Raw genomic sequence first — 25,163 nt, forward strand, 5'->3', positions numbered from 1 at the left:
TATGGTCCTTGGGTTTTATTCCCGTAGCCCTGGCCCAGCCTCGTTGTTTAAAGCGGAGTTACCTGGGGAGCCTCTGAGTCCATTCCTTTGCGTTTGGAGGGATCTTCCAGCTCTGTCCAATACTGGTACCGTACCCAAAGAGACCTCCGCCAAGGTTTTATATAAAGTCTTCGACGTGCCTCTGACCCCTGTGGTACGCAGCTTCGGCTCTCCTAATTTAGTGCTGTGGTCGTTCATGGTCTTAGTAAACCACGCCCATGAACTCTGTCCCCGCATCCACTTGCAGCGAGCTTAGGCCATTTCAAGACGCGCTTATGAATCCTACCTAGGGCTTCTGCGACTTCCCCAGAATCCTTACTGGTTATGGGTTCGGCGTCCTTGTATCTGCTTGCGATATCAACTACGGTCAAAGCGTACCTATAGGTCTTCTTTCTCACCTTGTCGTGCGGTAAGAAAAGTCAAGTCCGCCTGATGAACTTCATTGGGGGGCATTTACGGTAAAGCTGGGCCTGGGAATGTACTTAGGCAGCGGGAAATAAACCTGCCAGAGGGATTGTTTTTTAACCAATTCTTAGCCGTCTCTTCTGATAACCCTGGCCGCGGTCGCGAGTTTCTTGATAGCTGACGCTCCTCTCCAATAGCCTTCCGGCCCATAGTAAATCCTTTTAAAGTTTGGTCCTCTACGCGGCCCATTATATGAATTCCAAGACAAGATTGATCTTACGTCCGTTAAAAATCCACCGTCTTTCCGTCCACTTTAATGTGATGTTTATGCTTTCTAACCAAATTAGACAGTCAGAGCTCAAAGAAATGGGAGTGTATTCCACTGGGTCAAATGGATTACCTGGGGCAGAAACTTGGACATAAGAGAAGACTTTTCTCCATTGTTGTAACTATGAACCAAGTCGCAATAGACTTCGTAAGAGGATGCGACTTTCCATTTTACATCATATGTACTGCCGCTATTTATCGTGGTACTAGTAAGGCCGCAGGAGTTCTACCAATGAACTGTCCTTTAAATTAGCGCTTCCACTATTTTTCTTGAATTTCATTTCATGGGGTAATCCTGTGGTAAGAGTGTATCCATGCTTCGCTAGCTCCTTAGCCAGTGTTATTGGGGTGTAATGGGAATCTGGTATTTTTGGTTTGGTGCCGGAAGTTCCAATGACAAAGCCATTAATTAAATTATACCAAGAATTATACAAAGAGCAACTAACCAACCGAACCTTACAGGCTTTGATGGGGGGATTCAGATAAGTGGTAAAGTTATTCTTGTCGCTTTCCAAAAAGACGATCATATATTACAGGGGACAAGTCCCCTTCGTTAGAGCAGATACGTCAAGGCCACGCCTCCTGCCAGCCCTGCGACTCCTACAAAGACCAACTCATTGTCTTTTGTTTCTTAGAAGGCTGGTAGTAATTCTTGAACTGAGGCTTTCTTAACCCCGTTAATGCCGCGGGTGTGCTTGCGCATAAAGTTTGAAGGCGTAGTCTGTGTTTTCGAAGTTCTTATCCGCCTGCATCTTGTCTTGGTAGTTCTTGTCCAACCAATCCCTGTAAGCTTGTCTTTTTTCATTCCAAGTTGCCACGTCCCGCTGATATTTCTCCAGCGCTAAGTCGTGTCTCTTCCTTTCGGCGGCCAAATCTCCGCTGCGATCACCTCTAACTAATCTATCCAAATATTGACCACCATAATTAGCTCCAGTGAATGCTAAGGCTGCAATAACTCCACCTGCGACCACGCTAGCCATTTATACATTAGGGATGTACTTTTCCTTCCGTAGGTAATCCTTTACCATGATAGCCCCGCCAACGGCAGCGGTCATCTTAGCAAAATTAGCGAAGCTCTTGCTTGGGTCTTCAGTAAAGTCTTCTTTGAGCACTTTCTTACCTACCCAACCAATACCCGCAACGATGGAAGTAATGATGGCTGCTTCTTCAACAGTTTTCAACAACGCGGTCGACATTATATTACAAAGCGAGAAGGAAAATCTAGGTCGCCACGGGTGATAAATCTACTCCATTTCAGGGATCTTACTTTTTCTAACAGCCGGTTCCACAGGTGCGCGATACGTTGGTGGTTCTACCTTTTTCGTTGCCCGCCATTGTAAGTAGAGGCTGCCTGCTGCTATAGCGACTCCTAACGCGCCAATGACGTATCCCGGATTAATAAAGGATTCTTCTTCCTCCACCTTTTCTTCTTTTTTGGCTTTATTCTTCCTGTTCATCTCCGCGAGCTTCTTTCCGGCAGCGACTCTGCCCGGAGATTTAGCCTTGGTAATCTTGGTATCTTCTACGGAAGACTTTTCTGGTTGTTCTTCGGTGCCACTCATCTTATATTAAGGGACTTGAAGGACTTGACAAGTTACTTGATGACGACTTGACAATGACTTGGCAATGACTTGACAACGACTTGACTAAGTACTTGAGGTGACTTGACAACGACTTGACTAAGTACTTGAGGTGACTTGACAACGACTTGACTAAGTACTTGAGGCGACTTGATCAGGTACCTCAGCAAGTGCCGCCTGGAAGACCTTTTCAACGTCTCTATCCTTCTTGAAGTCCTTCCAAGACGTCGTAAGTTCCTTCAAGTCGACATGCTGAGCTACGTGAAGTGCCGCAGAGGCGACTGCCATTAACTTACCACACTTCAACGACAACCACCCACAGGTTATCTTAAGTTCTTGGGATATGACATAGTCCTCGCTTATGTCCTTCCGCAGTTGCTCCACGTCGTCTATGGGCAGCGCAAGTCCAAGCAACTTAGTCGCAAGTCGGATAGCGGAGTCTGCTACGGCGTCCGTGGTTTTACTTGCAAGGGCAGCCTCATACCTCTTATGGAATTTCTTGACTTCCTCTTCCGACAACTTATTAACCTGCTCATGGGTAAGTTCCTTGCCTATCATTTCTTTGCACTTCCCAGATGACACGAGGATGTTAAGTTGTTCCTTGAGGTTACTTTCATCTAGCTGTGTGGGGACTTCTATCAACTGCTCAATCTCCATATATATCTACGCTCGAAGCTCAACATCATACGGAAACCTCAAAGAGAAGATCATCTTGGAATGTTGGTGCGTTTTTAAATGCCGCATGTATTCGTGCAGCTGTTCCTTGCTTATCTCACCGCCGTAGTCGCTTAAGATGGTTTCCAGGTCAGACTTGCTCGGAGTATAAAATACTACGAGAGAGCCTATGTTTTCCCTAAAGGGCTTAGAGACGCTGGTAAGCTGCTGGGAAAGCAACCAAACGCTGATATTGTCATGCCTACCGCTGAAAGCAAGCTTCACCAATTCGGAGGTGCGCTTTTTTACGTCATCCCCGCAGGCAATGTCATCCAATATGAGGAGCGTCTGTGTATCTTTAGGGAATTGCTTGTGCCAGAACTTAAGATGGCTGGATAACTCGTTGGGGTCTAAGATATCTACGAAGAAGTCGTCGTCTTTCACTCCTATGCCTTCCCAGGTAACATTATTCCTGTAGGTGGGACATAATAGCACGATGTAGTCGAAGCGGTATCTAAAGGGTCCTAATAGCTGCTCCACGACAAATTGTGTCTTTCCACAGCTGGTGGGTCCTACTATCAGAGCGTTACAAGGTATGTGATCTGGGTTCATATATAGATGGAACCAGTGGAAGCAATGCAAAGAATCATAGCCGACGCAAAAGATAAAAAAGACACCATAGATCTGCAAAGAGAGGAAATAAATCGGTTAAAAGAGCGCGTGCAGGAATTGTACGACGAAATGTGTAGTCTGAAGCGCACAGAAAGGCTTGCTGCACTCTGGACGATGATAGGCTGGACTAGGGATTCCCTTAAGGATTTCATGCGATACCCTCTGTGATTATATATATATGGACTGCATTACATCTGAATTAGCCGCTGACTGTATTACGCCTAAAGTACCTACTGAACCATCCGATGACTGCATAGTCGCTACCCCTCCAACGCCAAAGCCTCGTAAGAAACACAGCTGCCGTCACTGTAATAAGGTATTCTCTGAAGGAGATTTCGTTGGACATTGGTGTCCTGCGGATACTAAAGCACAAAGGACTTTAGAAGATGCTCGATGAAAAGGTCGTAAAGAAGGTCTTACTGATTTCCACCAAAGGAATTAGCATAGACCTCATTTTTTATTGTTATTTTGTTAAATGCTGCAAAGATGACATTGAAGGATAGTCTATTTTTATTGTTATTTTGTTAAATGCTGCAAAGATGACATTGAAGGATAGTCTATTTTTTATTGTTATTTTGTTAAATGCTGCAAAGATGACATTGAAGGATAGTCTATTTTTTATTGTTATTTTGTTAAATGCTGCACAGATGATGTCAAAGAATGGTCTATGTCTTTCATCGTTAAGTTCCTACGAAGAATAAAACCTACATTCGTCTCTTACCGTATTTTAACAATTTAACAATAAAAAATAAGATCTACGTAATTGTCTCTTGCTGACATTTAACAATTTAACAATAAAAAATGAGGTATATATAATGAAGTGCATGCAATGCGATAGAGCCTTTAGTAGCAAGCAGCGACTGCAATACCACCTTTCCAAGAAAGTCTGTCAAAAGACCATCAGCACTGTTTGTGGCGACTGCGGTAAGGAATTGTCCACCGTACAGGCCCTACGATATCACCGCGAGCATAGAGTCTGCCTTAAAGGCCATTGCCACCGATGCGATGAACCCCTCTTTGAAGAGAACTGGCATAAATACCGCTGCCGACGTTACCACCTCGAAGAAGTCGTCTGTGAAACCCACGGCGATTTAGCAGAGCGATGTTGCCCCCTTGAAACCAGCCGGGCTTTAGTGCTGCGTAAAAAAGAAATAGACCAAGATTTCGTATGCTTTGACGACTACGAAGGAGTAAGATGGGAGAACCGAGAACACTGGGACGGCATCTGCGACAAATGTGGTTGTCAACGCAGCGGTCAACATATTTGGTGTTGCCTGTACGAAGGTCCCAAGCCTTTAGACCATTACCTTGCAATACGAAAAGAATGGTCTAATATATGATGTTACCTTACGTCGCAGCGTTCGCAGGAGGAGCCTTGATTACGATATCGATCGATTTCATGTCGGAAAAAATGAGGTCCGACGTAGCAGACCAATACCTAGAAGCCCATGAGGACGACTAATCACACAATGGATTAGCCTCCGCCTTTCTTTCAACGTCGAACTTCCATCGACCGTTGACTTTACCATAGCTACGTATGTGAGTGTACTCTTCGCCTTGCAGTACGTACCGTACGCAGTCAGGAGCCCATAAACTGTACTCTTGGCTGCCGTCTAAGAGGACCAACCTTAAACGGTTAATGTCCTCGAAGACGACGTAATTTTTATTTTGTATGAAATGCCTTGTATTAATTCGCGCCAGTAAGTTTGTTCAACTATCATTATATTTATGAAATATCTTTCGGTGCGTTTGTAGCGTCTCCTGTGACTTGAAAGCCTTAACGCAGCCAGGACAAGGTATGCGAATGCCGTCGACGTAACGGTCGATTTCCCTGCAGATCAGATCGTAATCGTTGCAAACCATCGTAAGATAACCATTCATTTCATATTGCGTCAATACCGCTTTTTGTTTGTCGGACAATACGCCGTTACCCTTTGGCGTCTTCAGTTCCAGACATAACCCATTGTATTTTTTATGGGAGTTAAGAATTAGGATGTCGGGTTGACCTGCCTGGTAGCCCTTTTGCCAGCACGTTATCCTTTTACTGGTGGTATCTTGCAATTCCCCGAGTCCAGGTGCTAATAACAGCGTAGGGTGAAACCGGCGTATGTAATCGATGACCTTCTTATGTAAGTCAAACTCATTCTCGATCTTGAAGACCAACTTATTTGGACCATCCAACGAGTACTTTCCCGTCTTCCTTAACGTTGGTAGGACATCCTCGAAGACCCAATCTTGGAACGACTCTGCCGTTGGCAGTTTGGAGCTGAATATCAATTGATACAAACCAGACTCCGTCACATACAGGGATTGCGGGTGCGAACCAGAAGGGAGGCGATTCACCTCTATTCTAAATTCGTTAAGTCTCTTCTTATGCTTGTCCCGCACGTGGGCTTTAATAGCATCTTTGGTGTCTGCATAACCTAATGCCTTTGCTACCTCTTTCGCCTTAAAGTACAGCTTATCGCTTTGCACTAGGCATTGCAGTTTAGTTTCGTTGTTTTCGAATACGCGGAGCATATTATACGTAAGGAATATTTTTTATCCTTTCGCGAGCCTAGTATGCGACGCTCTTTAACTGGTTCATTTCTACACTCAGTTGCGCGTCTGAGACTACGAAAATGTACGCGTTTATCTTAGTGGCGTCGCTGGCGTCTTTGGTGCGCTTGATCTCCAACGTAATGCCGTCCTGGGTATTCACCAGGCGCAAACCCTGTCCATGTAGGTCTTCGTCGTTCGTCGTGCGCATGTCGATCCACAGCGCATACTTATCCTTAAAGAATTCCTTTGGGCTAATTTGGTCACCAAACTTACGCGCGACTTCCCGGTACATGTCCTCGGGCTTTATCCCTTGTGAGTAAACCTTATTAGGCACTCCGTTAATGCTAACGCCTACGTTAGTGATGTTAGGATTAAAGAATGCCTCAGAGTCACGCAATCCTGCCGTGTATGTCTTTGCGAACAGCAACATTATCCCTGTGAGGCTGCGCCTGGGAAGGTTAATGCTTTGGTTGATGACCTCTTCGACGTTGTTCGTGAAGCTGAACGTCTTGTACATCACGACGTGATCGTAAAGGAAAGCCTTCCCGGCGCTGTATTCCATGCCAGCGCTACGAGCCAGCTCTTCGCTGTATACCGTTTCGTACTGCAGCTCCAAGTTCTTGATGAAATAAGGATCCACGGCTGATGAACTTACATCTTTTCCTTGCAGGATGTTCGTAGTGTCTGCTAGGGTCACTTCGAACTGCAGTTCGCTTAGCTGCCTTGGGTAGTATGCACCGTGGTTCGTGATAATTTCGAAATCTAATGGAACAACATATTTAGTACCATAAGCCGTCTTTATTTCGTCTTCTCCTGAGGCGCCAGAGGTTGCGCTTCTTACCTTGCGTATGGCATCACTGGCGATTCCCTGCTCTATCCTTTGCGCGCGGTCAAATGCAGTCAACCATAAGTCTTTGTACGTGGTATACAAATCATACCTGTTTAAATCCAGCAAGGATTCCCCGGCGAACTTTACGCGTATTTTGGAAACAAGGTTTCTACCCACGTTATTGACGACGTAACGCACGTCTGCGGTATCTGGCTGTATTGCTAGGTCAAACCTTAGCGCTAGGGTGCCAGGAACCAACACTAGGTTATCCGTTAGGCGGGGCACGCCTACGTACAGCGTTTCCCCTGGCTTTGCGCTGCTGGGCGTAAAGGTGACCCGGTGAAAGGTGCGTTCTGCTTTCAGTCCGCCAACCTGCTTAGGTAATACGTTGGGGTTTAACTTTGAGCTTATCATATATAATGGAAGTAGAAGGAACGGATTTTGACCCCACCACCGAAGAAGGTCAAGTAGACATTAACGACGACGAATACGACGCATGGACTAAAGGCGCGGAAACCGACCCCCTAATCTACGACATGGCTCTAGAAAACACGTACGGTAGTAGGTGGAAAAGCTTCAAGACAGCCTTGAATCGCATGTGGCACGAAAAGAACCCCGGTGAGTCCCCTCCTGAGTACATAGAACTTCGAAACATGGGTGAGCAGGGAGCAACCGCGCGGGAAACCGTAGAGTGGGCAACGCAAGAGCTACGAATGCGCTATTCCCACTTCGAGGCCGACGACGTAAGGCTCACAGAACGCGGAAACAAAGTCCTCATAAGCGTCAGAGACATGAGATATCCCGACAAAAACCGTTGGACCAAACCACAAGTCCTCTTTGACGAAAATGGCTCGGTCAAGGTTAACGTGGCAAGATTAAGAGGCTTTCAACTAGCTACCGGAAGTGCGTTAGAAAGGTTGGGAGCCCTGAATGAAAGGGTCGCACTAGAAAAACACGCCGAGGAACTACAAGAAACGTTGAAGGAAAAGGAAGCAAATTACGAAAAACAAATACGGCAGCTAACCGATGCTCAAAAGAAAGAAATCAAGGGCAAGAACGAAGTCATACTGCAATTCAGGCGAGAAGCTGAAACGGCTTTAGACGAAAGAGACCAAGCCCGACACGCCTTCAATCTTGCTCTAAAAGACCTGGATATGAGCAAGGAAGAAGCTAAAAACTTGCATATCACCATAACCGGCTCTTTAGAGGAACGGCGGCAGTTGGTTGCCGAAATTAACACTAAGGAAGAACAAATCCGGCAAAGAGATCGGGCCATCGAAGACCTGGAGGGGCAAATAGAGCGGCAGCAGGAAATAATCAACGACCAGACTCGTCCCGAAGAGGAAAGGGAGGCAGCTCAAAGGGAATCAGAAACCCTTCAGGTACACCTTGCGGAATTACAGGCGCAAAAGGAAAACCTGGAAAAGGAGCTGGGGCTTACCACCAAGGAAAAGGTAAAAAGAGCCCTTTTGAAGTATGGCGTTCCGCTGGCATTTGCGGTCGCTATTAGCACCGTAGTAGGCGTGATCTTGTCCGCGCTTAAGGCTACAGGCGCGGGCGTAAAGAAATTAGGCAGTGGGCTGACGGACTTAGGAAAAAAGATGGCAGCCGGTCTTCCTGGGCTGCTGGGTTCGGTTGTTTCCTTGGCACTTAGGGCCGGCGGTGAACTGTTGAAGTTCGTGGGGAATAACATTTGGATCTTGGTTGTCGCTATTGGGGTGGTCCTTTTGAAGAAGATGCAGGCTTGATCTTATCCTTCTCATCGGACGGTGTCCTGCTTTGAGGATAATGAAAGACGGTATTAGCACCGCCCTGGTAATTTGGAACCAACGGCAACACACTCATGGTAGAAATGGGCTTATGACTCCAGGCTGCATTAGCGGGCCTGCGACCTATGCGATTTATCCCAAACTTGCCGTCATCAGAAGTGACTTGCAACTTAGCATATTTACAATTGGCTAGCATATGAAAAGTTACTGGCGTTAGGTCTTCAGAGGACCTAGTGTAGGGCTCCATCGAAAAATGGGTAACTTTCCTGGTGTTCGTTGAAGTTCGATAAGGAAGCAGGGGCTTATCATTCTCATCGATAAGCCTAAACCCCACATTCGCATGCGTATTTGCATTAATGCTAATAGTGCAAATGACCAATGCAGTTCCCCCAACCTCAACCCACAGTCCAACGTCATGCCAAGCGCCGTTGTCATATCCCTCTTCATCTAAGCGGTGGGTATAACGCGTTTCCCTCACGTATGGATTCATATATTACAGGGAACAAGTTCCCTTCTAGAGGCTCATTACCGTCAAAGTGCTGATGGTCATGTGGTTATAGACAGTATTCCTTTGATTTTCTATGCTATTTATGCAAACACTCCCGGTATCATCTACTCTTATCTGCAGCTTTACCTTTCCGTGGCAATCAGCAACCATGTGGAAAGTCCAAACGGAAAGATTCTCAGAGCTATTCGTTGGCGGCTCTACTGAGAAATGCGTGGACTCTCTGTTGTTCGTCTTCGCGCGCATGGGCTGTAATACTCCATTGTCGTCACAGAAACGAAATCCTACATTCGCACTGCTAACGGCCCCCAAAGAAATGCTGCATAATATCAACTTCTTTCCGGAGTAGTTCAAATCCACGGACATCCCCGTGACATCAACCCAAGCTGCCTGGGTGTATTTTTTCTCGCCTGTGTAAGTCGTATAAACACAATCTACTCCAGCTACGTAGGGGTTGTTCATCGCCATATATAATAACTCAGACCAATGCTTGCGGTGGCTAAGCCGGCTTTTAGTAAGTTATGGTCATATTCCTCAGGTATCGCAGGTAGGACCTTCTTTGATGGTTTCTTAACTGTGGGTAGCTTCGTTTCGTGTGACTTTTTTGGCTTCTCTACGAAGTGAGGAATGTTCCTAAGAGTGTCAGAGTTCACGTCGTTCACCCCAAACTTCATATCCTTAGTAGCTCGCTGCAGTTTGTTGTTGTATCCTACTACAGAACCAGTATTTATAGATAAATTACTAGGCATTAACCAACAACCCGGGGCTACTGCATAGTCCAACCTCGCCTTAGAATTTTGTATGGCTAGTTGGTAACGCTGTACGCCCTTGCTAATGTCGCCCTCCAAGATTGAACTTTCAAATAAGATCAAGGCTTCGGTTCGCGTTTCTTCTGCGGCGCCAGTATTTCCGATTATGCTGGATCGGGTGTTTACCTGAGCTCCAAGGATAGAATACACGTAAGCTTCTATGCTGCGGTTTAAACGGGCAAGGCCGGCTTTGGTTAGTCCTTTACCTTCTGGGGGTATGAAATTAAGATATTGCTTTGTTTGCTTGTCGTTGGTAATTTTGATAATCAGTGGATTAGCCCCTGCATACTTACCGCCCTCGTCTTTGAACAAAGGTCCGTTTCTAACTTCCTTAGTGGTCTTAGCGTTTGGTTCAAAGAAGGTGCTACTGTCGTGAGTTTCTTTGTGATACCCAGTGTTCCATCGTAGATTCAACGCATGAACTTCCTTATCACTTAGCTCGTGCCCACCAATCCCCCAATAAGCCCAAATATGCCCCAGACCATTGTTAGCGCCGGCAGTGCATCGGAAATCCTTCCCTACAACGTCAAACTCCTTACAGAGTCTGTCATAAGCCGGCACGCTGTATTTATTATCTCTTGGATAAAACGTGGCATCTCCCGGCAGCGCAATAACACCCATTTCATGCAGTATTCTTCTAACCGTGAAGTGAAAATGAAACATAAATATTGAATTCTTCATCAAGCTTGCGCTTACACCACAGCCGCTAGTGGCACACCAAACTGCAAAGTTTAGTTGCTGCGGCCAATAACGCATGTTAGGACCACTTAACCATTCATGAGATTCCTTAGCGGTGGTATGAATAATGGGTACGTCTTTGAAGATATCCCGCACCTTTAACGGAAAGGAATGCTTGTTAGAAATCCGCATGTTCAGCGTTAGGTCCAAGCTTGGGTGTTTATCAAATGAAACTGCGGGTATCGGATAAGTACTGGTACCAAGCAATAATTCCTTTGACCAACTGGGTTCAACATGCGTTGGCGCTGGCGTTGGCTTATGCATTGGCGAATGCTTCAGTTGATCGTCTATTTGATTAACCAGCGTAGGCTTCAAATCCTCGTTGCTGTACATCCTAGAGCCGTTATAGTAAATACCATCGGGTCTTCTTTCGAACTTACTGGGGTCTGCATGTGGAAACATCTTCCTAAATGCTCTCCAATTCCAGTAATCCCGGTTGTCGTGATGTGGCTGCTCCTCAATATCATTCCCAAAAGCGTCGTACATTAGTATATATAATGGATGTTATACCATCAGCGCCTCCACTTTATCCTGAACTTCCTAAGGAACCTAACGAATTAAACGCTGAAAACTTTCGTCTGAATAAAGCGAACTTAATCCTGGCTTACTTGGAAGGGCAGGCAAAACACTACGAAAAAGTCCGAAAAAAGTACGTCAGAGCCCGAAGTACGCTACATAAGATTGCGATAACTTCAGGATCCATTTCTGTTGTGTTAACGGGCTCCGGCGTGGCTACTTCGCTTACTGGACCCGGAATAGTCGTTGGCGTTCCTTTGGCCAGCGTTGGGGCAGCCTGTGGTATTATTTCGGCTGTTGCTACGGGCATTATGAAACAGTTGTCAAGCAAAATATCAAAACACGACACGACAATAGCTCTGTCAAGGGCTAAAGTAAATACGATCACTGACCTTGTCTCAAAGGCTTTGCGTGACAGAAAGATAGACGACGTAGAATTCTCGCTTATTCTGGCCGAAGAGGAAAAGTACGAGAAACTAAAGTCGGACATAAGAAACAAAAAAACAGTCGTAAAAGATCTTTCCGAGGAATCTCGCAAAAAGATCTACCAGGAGGCAAAAGAAGAGCTTCAAAGAAAGCTTGCTCAGTAAACATCTGCTTTGAAAAGAGCAAAACAGGATTCTATTTACATATCGAACGCCGGCTGTCTGGGTCATATGCGTAATCAAATGTCTGAAGCTATCATTGACGTCGGCACATTCCTGAGCGCCTTAACAACCAGCGATTTTAAAAGTGAATATCGAGTCTACTTTCAAACTTGCTGGTTGTTAAGGCGAAGGGGCATGATCGGAATGTTGTCTATTGTTTTACACGTGAACAACTCATTGTTCTTCCTAGGCACGCCACTTCCGCCACGTGAAAGTAAAAAACCCACGGTCAAAGCTGTTATCATTATTATGTCGATCGCCTTGGAATCCATCCTAACAGGGGGTGGTTGGGGTCTATTTCATGGAATATTTCGTAGATTACGTCAGGGTAATAAGGAATATCCTTATCCAGCCGACAAAACATCCACTCGGCTTTTGTCATATCAGAAACCTCGGGAATAGACTTACCGGTAATTTCAGATAAAAGATAGGGAATAGCTTTGTAATATTTCCCTAGCTTTAATTTTTTCAACGTTTTCCGTAGACTTTGTGGGGTTGGCTCTTCTAAATGGTCTATGATTTTCTTCTTTACTTCGTTGTCTAAATATACCGGTCGATAACCTTGGATATGACTCATCCAGTCCCTAAAGTATTTTATTCTTTTGTATGGCGTCTTCTTACGACCTCCGTTGGAATAATATTGTTCCCTGGTAGCACAAGGCACGGCATTACGAATATTTTTACCACATTCGTAACACTGTGCTGACGTGTCGTCTTCTATTTGCATTTTCTTGTCACAACAAATATACTTATTTGGTGGTGGGGTAACAAACTTGGGTTTCAAGCACTTTACACAGAAATCATAAACAAACTCTTTACAATCTTCGCACTCCATATATAGACTAACATATTTGCGCTGTTGCCCCCAACCACACTTGGAGTGGGTTGTTTCCGTAGGTGGATTTTTGACACGGGTCTTGCCCGTGTTGAGATTGCGCTGGAACCCCCATTCCCTATACTACTCTCGCTGTACTTGGATGATGAAATGTATTTACATAAGCCCTCTGACGTCAAGACTTTTTTTCATCTCTGTTCTCACACGAAGCTGAGTGACTATTCACAAAGACATTAGATATATACTCTAATGTAGAAACTACCCTTCGATAGTGATTGAGCGACGTGTCTAATTAGCCGATGAAATATAATTAATAAGCCGTTCGGTTTTCTCAGGAAATTATGTTTTAAAAGCTACAAAACTGCCACATTCATTTTCACTTAAGTTACCTTGATCGATGAAAGGTCGGGAATCTCAAAGGTTTAGCCACAGCAGCAAAGTCTCATCATTTTCCAATACTGTGTTTACTGAGTACAGGAACCAATAATCATGTCATATCATCTAATATAATTGGCATTGCTTTAAGGCCACGGTATCTATTATCTATTAAAATGATTGCATTTCTTGTTGTATTGAACAAAAATTTTAACCGGTCAAAAAGTTTACCAGTACATAACATTTACACGAAACCTTCCCTTTTTTCGTAAGTTAAATTGTGTTTACACGGAACCGGAATAATATGATAAGGTTAGTAATTTTACGTTTACGTCTGTACAAGCGTAAAGCATACAACCTACTGCTTGCCGTACGAAAAGTCATCCGGACAAAGTATTTACACGGTAGCTAACCAGTAAACATTTTATATGATATTTTAATATCGAAATTATTAATTTTTTGCATTAGCTTATTCTTTTTGTTTTGTTTTGTTTTGATTTGATTTGATTTGTTTGTTTGTTTGTTTTTGTATTTGTTTGTTTTTGTTTTTATTTTTGTTTTGTTTCGTTTGTTTGTTGTTGTTTTTTGGCGACTTTTTAGAATTTACACTGCTGTTGTCGTTGTTTCTCCTGCAAAATCTAGGCAAAGACTAAAACTCAGCAATACAAATCAAACGATTATAAATCTAACCGCTAGGTGGAAAACGCTTGACCATTGGTTAAAGTATCAGGTTGATAGAAAAATAGAATAAATAACGAATGAAATAGTTGTAAGCAATCTGACATTTTATCAGTTTACTTGGCAGCAATACTTTCATGTTTGGTGGTTTGAATGGAAAAGATTTCTAATGACGAGTACAGGCTCAGTCTAAAAAAGCTACAATTAAAATAGACCAGGATTTTAGCTTTATTCACCTTATCTATTCTCATTTCTTGTTTTTTAACTTTTATGATTTAGTTAAAATTTCCTATTTACATTAAACAAATACAATCATGACCGACATAATAATTCCAGTAGGAGCCCTTCGAAAATTAATAGCATTTTCTAATAAAGATCTGCTTAAAATAAAGGTTTAATTAAAATGTTGTTATATAATTTTAAAATATTTTTAAGATTATTCACAAATTTATTTTTTTCCGAACCGAAAATAACAATTGCGGGAATTCATATTAAGATAAAGTCCATTAGAATAATCTTAATCAGTTCTGGAAATAAGTTTCAACTTAATAATTATAGCACTAACGTTAAACTTTGAAAACTGGAAGAAAAAAACAAAACAAAACAAAAGCGGTAACATCGTACTATTTGATAAATACTTTTAAAAAACAATCAAGGAAAAATACTGATTAAATAGATAAATATATGTCAATGTAACTTCAGTATCGAGCAGCAATAGTAATTTTGAAACATCGATCGATCGATCACTGACTTTTTTTACATGAATAATTTGATGTAAATCCGCATGACATCCGAGACAGGCTTGCCGGCTGACTATGACAATATAAAAAAAATTTAGAGGAATGTCGAGAAGTTCTTTTTTTTCTTTTTTCTTTTTTAATTTTTAATTTTTTTTTTTCTTTTTTCTTTTCTTTTCTTTTTCTTCTTTTCTTTTTCTTTTTTCTTTTTATTTCTTCTTTTTTTCCTTAAAAGGACACATTATTTCAACTAAAATACTTCGCCTCACGAAGCTGGTCTGTCGAAAGCTGAACAAATAAGCTGTCATCTAATGAACCTTGTCCCAAAAATGTTTTTCCGAAACGTTTGATTATTTAATCCTGATATGTCGGTGATATACATGGTTTCTTTTCTTTGCCTTTGTCTTTCGATTCTACCTCAAAACACAGCATTTCTTTTATCTGATACTAGAATCTTTGTAGCCACTCAAGTCTGCCTATTGTTTAAATATTCAAAGAGTTTTACTTTCATTAGAAAGAAATGCTATCAATAACAAGCTTTCCTTGCCAAGCAAACAATCGATCTCAGAAACAAAAGAAAGAGAATGAAATTTTGACAATTTTTTTTTTTTTTGCAAGATTTATTTGTTTCCGGATCCAAATGAGTTTCCAACCGGCTCTTTAACCTCGAGGGAAATCGTTCCTTTTTAATATAGCACTTTGTCGGCACTTGTAAATGGTTATATTCAGTGGTTCAATTTGAACCGTCCTGTCAAATTTCAGTTGTTGCTCTCAGTAAAAAAGGCAATCTTGGCACAGGTCGTCACACTCGTCACGTAGTGTTGTGCACAGTCAGTTTCTTCTCTTTTCCTTCGCAGAGGGTAAATTTTCATTTCATTATATTGTCTTGTTTATTCCATCTTTAAGAAGAACCATCTTAGCCAATCAATAATATTACATATACATATCTGTTGGTTTGATCTAAAACTACATTTTGACTGATATGTGTTTAAATTCTTTTCTCTGGCTAAAGGAAAGCTATATTTAACTCTAGAAGAGGACCTTAATCTTACTTTGGTTGAAAGAGAGCGGTAAGCCAAGGCATCCGTCATTACTTGGTAAGAATTTTATTTTTGAATAAATTTTTATTTTTCATTTGTCTTAGATTCTCATGTTTTAGTAATCTTTTTTTTTTTTTTTTTTTTTTTTTTTTTTTTTTGCCTTTGATTACCATGAAAAAATATAGTTGAATTCAAAAAATATATCCACAATCCAAACGTAACGATATTCTCGTTTTTAATTGATAAAAAAGTAAATTTGAAGAATTTCAATAATATGAGAATTAAGCAATTGAAACATTACAGTATTGCACAAAAAAAAATCATTCAAAACCGAGAAAAATGTGTTGAACGAGTGATGAAACAAGTGTGAAGAGTCAAGCGTCAAAACTTTCATGTTAAATCTGAATGTCTTTCTGCCTTCCTTCTTTCTTAAATGGCAAATAACTTTTTTTAAACAATTACAAGAACAAAAATTTAATAACTGGGAACAAGATTCCATGATGAATTTTAAGATATTTTTGAATTCTTTTATCTTAGCTTTTGAGAATTTTTAAAACATGATTTTTTTATGAATTTCAAACTCCATTTATTGGTCAATTTAAGCATCGAATTCTTATTCAAGTACATTAACACGTAGGCTGGAGACAGATCTATATTGGCCCGGAAAAGGGAATCCCAGCCAGACAGAACTTGAAAACAGTTGACAATGCCCAACACTCGCTTCCGCCAATTAAGCAGTAGAAAAATCAAAGAAAACTGAAAAGAATTCTTTTTACAAAAATAGCGCTAATTTAAAGCTATATTGAATTCAGGCAATCAAAACTAGAAATAAATAAGCACAAATCATTTGGATGGTGACCCTCTTAATGATGAATGACAAGGCCGGTGGTCAAGGGAAATTAAAGAAGGCGTGGTTTGGAGAAGAATTTGTTTGGAAATTTAACAAGTTTTATCTGATTTTGATAAAGGAATACTGAGGAGAGTCAAAAGCATCAGAAACTCGCTCAGTCGCGTCGTGCCTGTTGTTCGAGGACGTTTAATTGCTATCTTGGAAATCAACGTTGGTTAAGAAGAACACTATTCGTTTTCCTCAGTTCAAGTAAGTTTATTGTTTAATGACATATTTTCAGTGAAGAACTTACATTTTTGTCTTGGATTTATCCACGAAAAAATGGCTAACTAGAGCTGTAATATATTTTGTCAAGGAGCTGGCTGTTGAATCACTTACCGTTGCCAGACATCACATATTGAATATTCAACCATGTTGTACTTTAAATATGATTGTTTTGATATCCTTAAAAAGCATTAAGATTCGTGCAAAGTACCCTGTATTTTAAGATATACCAAAGTTTAGTTCTAAAATGTTACCGGCTGGATTTGAGGGCAGAAAATCCTTGCTATATACTACGTGATGCGTTTTTCCTGTAATATATTACTCGGCTCCAACAGTATTAAGTAATCATGATATTGTCACTGTATGACAGCGGTTTCCATAATTCCTCTGAAGAATTTTTAATGATGCGAACGTAAGAAAAATTAACCAACTAACACTTTATTTGTTTTATGTTATCTTTTTGTTCGGTATTTAAACCATCTATGACCTTCGAGGAAAACTTCACAATCCACAGACTTGTCAGTAATATAAGGAAGAAAAAAACAACAACAACAACAAAATAAATATAAAATATATAAATACAGAAGGCTTGGACTTTCTAAACCATACTCACGATGCAGCCGAATCTCGATAAAGTTGCCGTCTATCCGGTCCACTTAACTGAGTGGAAATTTTAAAAATGTTATCTTTAAGTTCTTACGACAGGATGTCATAAATCAAAACCTAGACAAGTAACTTACTCAGCTCATAACTAGTAAACTTGATAACCTTTGCCGTTTTTTTCCTCTCTTTTTTTCCTTATTTTTTTATTTTTTTTATTTTGTTTGTTCTGTTTAAATGTCGATGCTAAAGATTAATAAAAATAAATATCCACAAGTGTGAAGATGCAAAAATGAAAACATAAAGAAATTAAATATAATCGGATTTACTCCCCATGGTGGACGGAAAGCCCAACAGTTTTCGCAACCCACTTGAAGGCAGCCGATAGATCGGATTAGAGTTTAGAAGTTGTTTTGCGGAGGGATGAAAAACCTGACAAAATCCCACGAACCAAAGGCGACTCAACCAACAAACAACTCTACTCACATGCAACGAAAAGACCGATGAAGAAAACATATATAACAAAAATGTCAAGGACATAAATAGATATATCCCCTACCCCCTTCCACGGGGAGATTACCAACCGACAGTAAAAATTACATTTTTAATAGAAATAGTTTCCCGGTGATAGTACATCTTGACAATTGGACTCCAATTAACGCCTGTGAAAAGTCTTGTTTGAAGAAAGTAAAGCAACTAATCAAGCAAATATTGGCAGTCATTATCGGTCGTCTTTAGTGTTATATTAGCTGTTATTTATTGGTAAAAGGCAATCAACACTAGAATGATACCGTTGCTTTTAAATATTTTAATTTAAGCGTTGAATAAGCACCTATTTTAACCGATGGCGACAAGGTCTTATTCTTAAAAATAATTGCAAATCTATTTTCAATTAAAAAAGAAGACGAAAAAGCCTGTTGATTTTTTAGCATCAATTAGTTTGCAGTCGACATAGAATTAAGGAAAACTATCGAAAACCATATAATGCACTTACCCCATAAGCACGCTTGAACTTAACAACCGGTTTTCTTTAGCGTATACTGGCTTAGTTTACTCGCAAAATAATGGATGCATGCGTTTTAAAACACTTTTTACTTTTTAAAAGACTTGAGTGACACAAGACGTTATGTATATGTACGTGTGTTTTTTACCAACTGGTGTTTGATTTTGCAGCATTCGGAGATAGGGAAAGCACGCGGCTTTAGAGTTTGGCATTCAGAGAATCAAATTTTATTTTCTTATAAAACTGTGCTTGCTTCTTTATCTTAATTATATCGCCCAAAATTTTAACTTTAATTCAACCGAAGTTTAAAATTTGGAATGAATATTAATATTAATCAATTTATCATTTAAAGCACCAACAAAATGATATATGTGAATTTGCAAGATCTGGAAGTTAAGTGTTTTATTACAAGGGATCATTTAATACAGATTATAAAGTCAAGGACAAAGTCGGAACTATTCTTGGTTTGCAATCAATCCCAAGACAGCACAATAACAAAAGGGATGTCCGCCATGTTAGAAGATATAACAAAAGAATTCATTCAAAAATCTTTTGTCAAATTCATGGCGGCTATGACGTCTATTGCAAACGAAGAATAAAGAACTTGCTCATGTGAATTTAATGTGAATTTCGACGTATGACCTGAGCCTAAGACATTTTCGAGTGTAGCAGTGAAAGAAAACAAATTTTGTACTACATTTTTCAACCACCTGTAACAAAAAGTTCAAGATATATAGCTTGTAAGTCCCTTATCCTTGTATCACATCGTCATTAAATAATTTGTGTCATAAAAATTGTAATGAAAGAGAAGATCTAGAAAATGATTTTTCCTGTCAGAGATGTCGACATTCCAATTTGAAGTATTGCATTCACAAGAATTCAGAGGCCAAACGTCGGTTCCAAATAATAATAATAATAATAATAATAATAATAATAATAATAATATTATTAATAAAACAAAGTAGAGAAACGATGTTCCTTGATAGACGTGTCAATCCCAGAAGAACGAAATGTGCCCCTAAAACAAGTAGAAAAACTCTCAAAGTACAAAGATCTAGAAATAGAAATTTAAACAAGTTTTGACATGCATGGGAAAACGTGTCAAATGTGCTGGGCACATTGGATACTTTGAATAGAGTAGAAGACTATTTGGGATTTAGTCATTGTAAAACAGAAGAAAGTCCGTGGATTCGGTTTGAATATTTTTTTACGGTCAAATTGAACCAGCATAAACGAGTCTTGGTCGCAAACCCCAAAGCAAGCCTCCGTCTCTCTGAGAACCAGTGTTATGGTGGCTCCATCGGCTCAAAAACACCACACACAACATTATTGAACAGAAGATTCTCCATCTACAGAAAAAGTTTGTTCTCGAAAATTTACCTCAGAATACCCTGCGAGCAGAGTCTCCTTTACCTTCCCCCGAGTGAGAGAAAGGAAAGAAGACTCTTTCCTTTCTCTCACTCGGGGGAAGGTAAAGGAGACTTTGCTCGCAGGGTAACCTCAGAATGGAAATATTACGAAAAACGTATCTTTTTCAATACGCTTCTTAGTAAATTTGCCCCCCAAACAATATGGCGTCGGAAACCGTGAAAGGAACTATAAATAAACTAATATAAAACTCGTCTTTTATGTAAATTATGACGCAGTAAATTCCTCGCCCACCCACTCGTTGAAGGTTTCGGCATGAAAATCCCTTTTTCATAAAAATATTCGACTAGAAATAGATACGTTTAGCTAACCAAAAAAAAATCATTACTTTAGTTAATACAATAACATATAACTCGTTCGGGTACTGTTACTAAAACAAGGAACGGCCTGAAACCACCTGAAACCACCTGAAACCACCTGAAACCACCTAAAACTACCTGAAACGACCTGAAACCACCTGAAACCATCTTGAAACCACCTGAAAACAGCAAAAACATTGAGTTTGTCGTCCAGCTTGTGTATTTTATTGAATTTTATCGATCGATCCAGTGTTTGTTTTCCTTGGGATGTACTTCATGGTAGAATGTCATATAGTCGCTCATACGTATAGTCTCCTAAGAAGTATTCCACACTTATACCTCACCTCTCCCTTGCTATGATTACCTGTTCCTAGCTATGATCAAACGTCCCTACCTATTATTAACTGTTCCTAGCTATGATCAACTGTCACTAGCTATGATCAACTATCCCTAGCTATTTTCACCATTCTCTACTAATGGTTTCCTGTACCTATATATAGATTAACTTCCCCTTATATAGTTTAATGAACTTAAAAACTTGCAGGCAACATGGCTGGATTACGTTAAGCAGGGGCTTATCCAGGATTTGTCATTGGGGGGGGGGGGGGGGGTCACAACATACCAAATTGTCACTATGACATCATATCACATACTGCACCAACGGTCAGATGATTTATCTTTGGCTTTGAAAATGGGGTCACAGGCACCCCTGAGCCCCCTAGATAGGCCTATGTTAAGTTTAACAAATTTACACGTTAAAGTATGTAAAAAAAATGTTCAAATTGTAATCATAGCTAGGGACAGTTGATGACAGCTAGGGATAGTTGAAAATAGCTAGGGACAGTTGATGACAGCTAAGGGCAGTTAAAAATAGCAAGAGATAGTTGAAAATAGCTAGGGATAGTTGACCATAGCTAAGGGATAGTTGATCATAGCTAGGAACAGTTGATCATAGCTAGGAGCAGTTGATCATAGCAAGGGAGAGGTGAGGTATAAGTGTGGAATACTTCTATGGGAGACTATACGTATGAGCGACTATATTCTACCATGAAGTACATCCCTTCCAAGGAAAACAAACACTCGATCGATCGATAAAAGTCAATAAAATACACAAACTGGACAACAAACTCGATGGAGATTCAATGTTTTGGCTGGTTTCAGGTGGTTTCAAAATGGTTTCAGGTCGTTTTAGGTGGTTTCAGGTGGTTTCAGGTGGTTTTAGGTCGTTCCTTGTTTTAGTAAATACCAATAGTACTATTTTAGATCAATGACGCAGTAGAAATTCCTGGTCCGCCCCCATTCAAGCTTACGGCATGAAATACGTTTTTGTCATAAAAATATTCGACTAGAAATAAATATGTTTTGCTAATCAAACCAAATATCATTTTTCTTGCTAATAAAATAATATAAAACTCATGCGAGTACTATTTTACATCAATGACGCAGTAGAAATTACTGGCCTGTCCATTTACAATCTTTTGTTTACGTAACTAATTCGAGTTGTATCAAAAAACAAAAATCGCACTTAAAGTTTCTAATTTAGCTCCAGTTTCTAATTATCTACTTAGAACTACCAAATTAAGTTTAAAGTAAGTTGGATTAAGGCACTCTTACCACGAAAACCACATATGTTCAACCTCTTTCACCTCCTCCGTGTCCCGATCTTACAGATTTCAACGTGCATTTTCACCTCGTGTTTCACCAATGTCAATCATGACGAGGTCCACCAATGGCATTCGTAACACTAAATTCCAATCATACCTAACTCACCAAAAACAAATGTACTGTGCCCATAGGCCCAGCACAAAAATGTGGGGTATGGAAACAAAAACCATACCTATTGTAATTGGGGCACTGGGGTAAATTCACAAAGGACTAGAACAATATGTCAACCATTTAAAAGGGGACATCTCTATCACAGAATTACAGAAGATTGCTCTCCTTGGAACTGCACACATCATTAGAAAAACTCTCTTGGTTACTTGATTCTTGATTTCTATTTTCCCTTTAAATTGATTTATTTTATTTTTTATTTTAATTACACCTCGTATTGTAAATATATTCTTGTTTTCCCAAGGCCCATGGATTGGACTCGGTAAACTAAGGATTGTGTAAGCAAAATTGAAGCAAATTGTAAATAAAGATAATAATAATAATAATAATAATAATAATAATAATAATAATAATACGAATACGGTGTTTGTTTCTAGTTTTCATAATGCAATTGAAGACTAAAATACTCGACTCATGTTCAGAGACTAGTTATCAATTAGACAACGAGGTCGAGTTTTCTATGAGTCAATAGATGGTCAATGAGGCGCGTAGCGCCGAATCGACTATTTGACTCATAGAAAACGAGAACAAGTAGTCTAATTGTTAACTAGTCTCTGAACATGAGTCGAGTATATATATATATTCACTTTTTTGACCTAAAAATTCTCCAATGTATATTTAATACCATCACATTGCGCTCAAATCATATTTTTTATATTCGTTATGGATACAACATCTCAAACAATATTCTTTTATAAATATGAAGGAATAGGTAAAGAGTTATTCAATTTTTCATGTAATTGCATCTAATTAGGTGTCTGTATATATGTATAAAAGTATACTAGTATATACACCTACTTGCAAGAACGTTGTCATACGAAAATAGAACATTACTGATTTAGTGGGATAGGAATTATATTGAAAAACAAAAGAAGATCAATAAAGCTGAACTTTTTCTTTTGTCTTTTAATGTATTCCTTTCTCACTAAATTTTTAATGTTCTAATATCGTATGACAGTGTTCTTGCAAGTAGGTGTATATATAGATATTACTTTATGACACGGATTTTTGTACTATGCCCAAAAAAGTATACAACATTTTACTATTTGTACGTTTTGCAACGTTATCCATTTGTGGCATTTCATAATAAGATAGTCTGTTTCGTTCTTGCTTTTTGTGATTTTGTTAAAATCGTTCTCAAGCTCCTGGTAGTATCCACCTAGGAAGTCAAATATGACGTTCGTTTCTGTAACTGTAGTGTCTTTTTGAATTTCTCTGATTCCTTTTCAAAGTTCTGTGAAGTTTTGCTGCGTGTTGGCTGTCTTCTCTTTAATCTTTCCAATGTGGCACGCTATTCCTTCCAAAATTTAATATATGGTTTTTTGTCAATTGAATCTTTCGATATAAATCAGTTGCTATTATATATATAAGAAACGTTTAATTTAAGACTATGAAGAAACGAAAGACGATAATGAAAAATAAAACAAAAACCAAACCAAACCAAACTGAAAGAAAAGAAAAGAAAAGGAAAGAAAAAATAAAGAAGACCAGGAAAGTAAGAAAAAGAAAAGATCGTATATTAGGCCAAATAAAAAAATTACATGTTGTCGTCCGGATTTCTAAAAAAAAAAAAGAGCGAGGGCGGGCGGGCGGTTTTTTTTTTTTTAATTTATTTACTGACTTTTTATCTTTAACAAAAGTACCGAATTTCTCTTGGTACCAAATTGAGGGAGACTGGGTTCGAAACATAAGTAGCGCCTGTTACTTTTTTTCGTTTCGATTTTTAAAAACTAGGCAGAATAACAAATAATAATAAAAGACAAACAAAGCAGGCGGCCCAAAAAAATGAAGTGGCCGGGGACGATAAACATGTAATTTTTTTTACTTGGCCTTAATAAATGTTTAAAGTGCCGTGTTTATTTAGACAGTAAAACTATAATTAAATGAAATGACAAAAAAATAATATTTTATTACTTTGCGACGTTTAAAATTTTGACGATTTTCTGGAATTTTCTCAAAAACAACAACTTTTTTTTTGGCGCAAATAAAATTGGTAGTAATTCTGCTCAAGGGAATAGAATTTCTATAATTTATAGCCTTCAAAACGTGAACTTTTGTTTGCCATATGAACGTATGAGCTAGAATCAATAAGCCCGGTCGAAATTGTGCACTAACACGCATGAGTCGATCACAAAATGACCGGTTTTAAGCATTTTTGGAGCTTGAAAGAATGATGCCAACGTGTGTTAAAGTGTTTATATTCTTTCTTCAATATTTCTGCTTCTTGTAGGAATGTAGGTTATCTTTAGTCAAAAGAAAACAGAATAAAATAAAATAAATAAATAAATGAGAACGTTCTTGCAATTAGGTGTATAGGGTATGCACTCTATGCAAGATAAATTTGCTTTTATTCTATATGGTGGGAAAAAATCAGAAGATAGTGGTGGCTAGCATATAAAACAGATATAGTCATTACAAAAGGAATACTATATATATAATACTATACTAAATATAGAGAAACATCGTCTATACAACTCATCCTGTAGCATTTATACGAAAAATATCCCAGAACCCCAAAAAATTAAATATGCCATAAAATCTGTGATAACTGGGGGAAAAATGAATATTGAATTGTGAATGAGTCTCAAATGTTTTGAACAACATTTGTCATAATTGTCATAATTTGTTTTTGTATTTACGCAATTCAGCCTTAAGGCGGCATAAGCAGATTTCCAATAAAGCTTCCCAGGATCTATCTAAACAACAAAATGTAATAAACGCCTTGACAAACGGCCCAACATTTGATCCAACATTTAGCCAGCATTTGTAGGCAGAATGTTGGCACATACGCCGGCTCATTTGTAGCAAAAGACCGGTATTACAAACAAGCTCTACATTCATCCAACATCAAAACTCTCCCCCCAGATGATTAAAATATACCCCTTCTGAACTAGGATGTCAGTGTCGTGTTATCTAAATCGGGTCCACTTACTGAGATGGCAATAGTTATGGCTCGCCAATCTAAAATACTGATCGTTTACTTCTTTGGACAACAAACCTAGAGTGATTTTCTTTGGCCCGTGAAACAAAGGGGATCGGGTATTCATCGAGTTAAGCGCTTACAGCAAACGCAAAAGTTTGTTAGCATTCGATATTTTGTTTACATTTCAATTTCCTGCTGCCGGGACTACAGTTACGTTTTCCTCGTTTTGATACGCCTTAAATAACTACATTTCATTTCTACCTAGAT

The 25,163-nt window shown here is 39.5% G+C and overlaps 2 protein-coding genes across 4 annotated transcripts in view; one reads left to right on the plus strand and one right to left on the minus strand.

Moving 5' to 3' along the window:
• The window catches only part of LOC116298706 (adenosine receptor A2b), a 114,898-nt gene that overhangs the window by 72,357 nt on the left and 17,378 nt on the right, over positions 1-25,163 (plus strand). Inside the window, exons 1-3 of one of the 3 annotated variants that reach the window (XM_089031275.1) lie at positions 15,279-15,516; positions 15,669-15,753; positions 16,665-16,795. The exons of 1 other annotated variant lie outside the window; for it this stretch is intronic. The gene's annotated coding sequence lies outside the window, so the exon portion shown is untranslated. Of the gene's footprint in view, positions 1-15,278; positions 15,517-15,668; positions 15,754-16,664; positions 16,796-25,163 lie in introns of those variants that run through there. One more of the 3 variants, XM_031707238.2, reaches the window with a different exon arrangement.
• Positions 4,413-12,979, minus strand: LOC148910485 (uncharacterized). Its single transcript, XM_089031390.1, has 3 exons — positions 11,777-12,979; positions 10,424-11,496; positions 4,413-4,450 (listed from the first exon to the last, which is right to left on the minus strand). The coding sequence occupies exons 2-3, from the start codon at positions 11,352-11,354 to the stop codon at positions 4,413-4,415; spliced, it is 969 nt and encodes a 322-aa protein (XP_088887516.1). The 5' UTR covers positions 11,355-11,496; positions 11,777-12,979.

This window comes from Actinia tenebrosa, unplaced genomic scaffold, assembly GCF_029948245.1.
Source record: "Actinia tenebrosa isolate PJP-AT-01 unplaced genomic scaffold, QUT_ActTen_1.0 PGA_scaffold16__25_contigs__length_10494907, whole genome shotgun sequence".
In the NCBI taxonomy this organism is placed as follows: Eukaryota; Metazoa; Cnidaria; class Anthozoa; order Actiniaria; family Actiniidae; genus Actinia; species Actinia tenebrosa.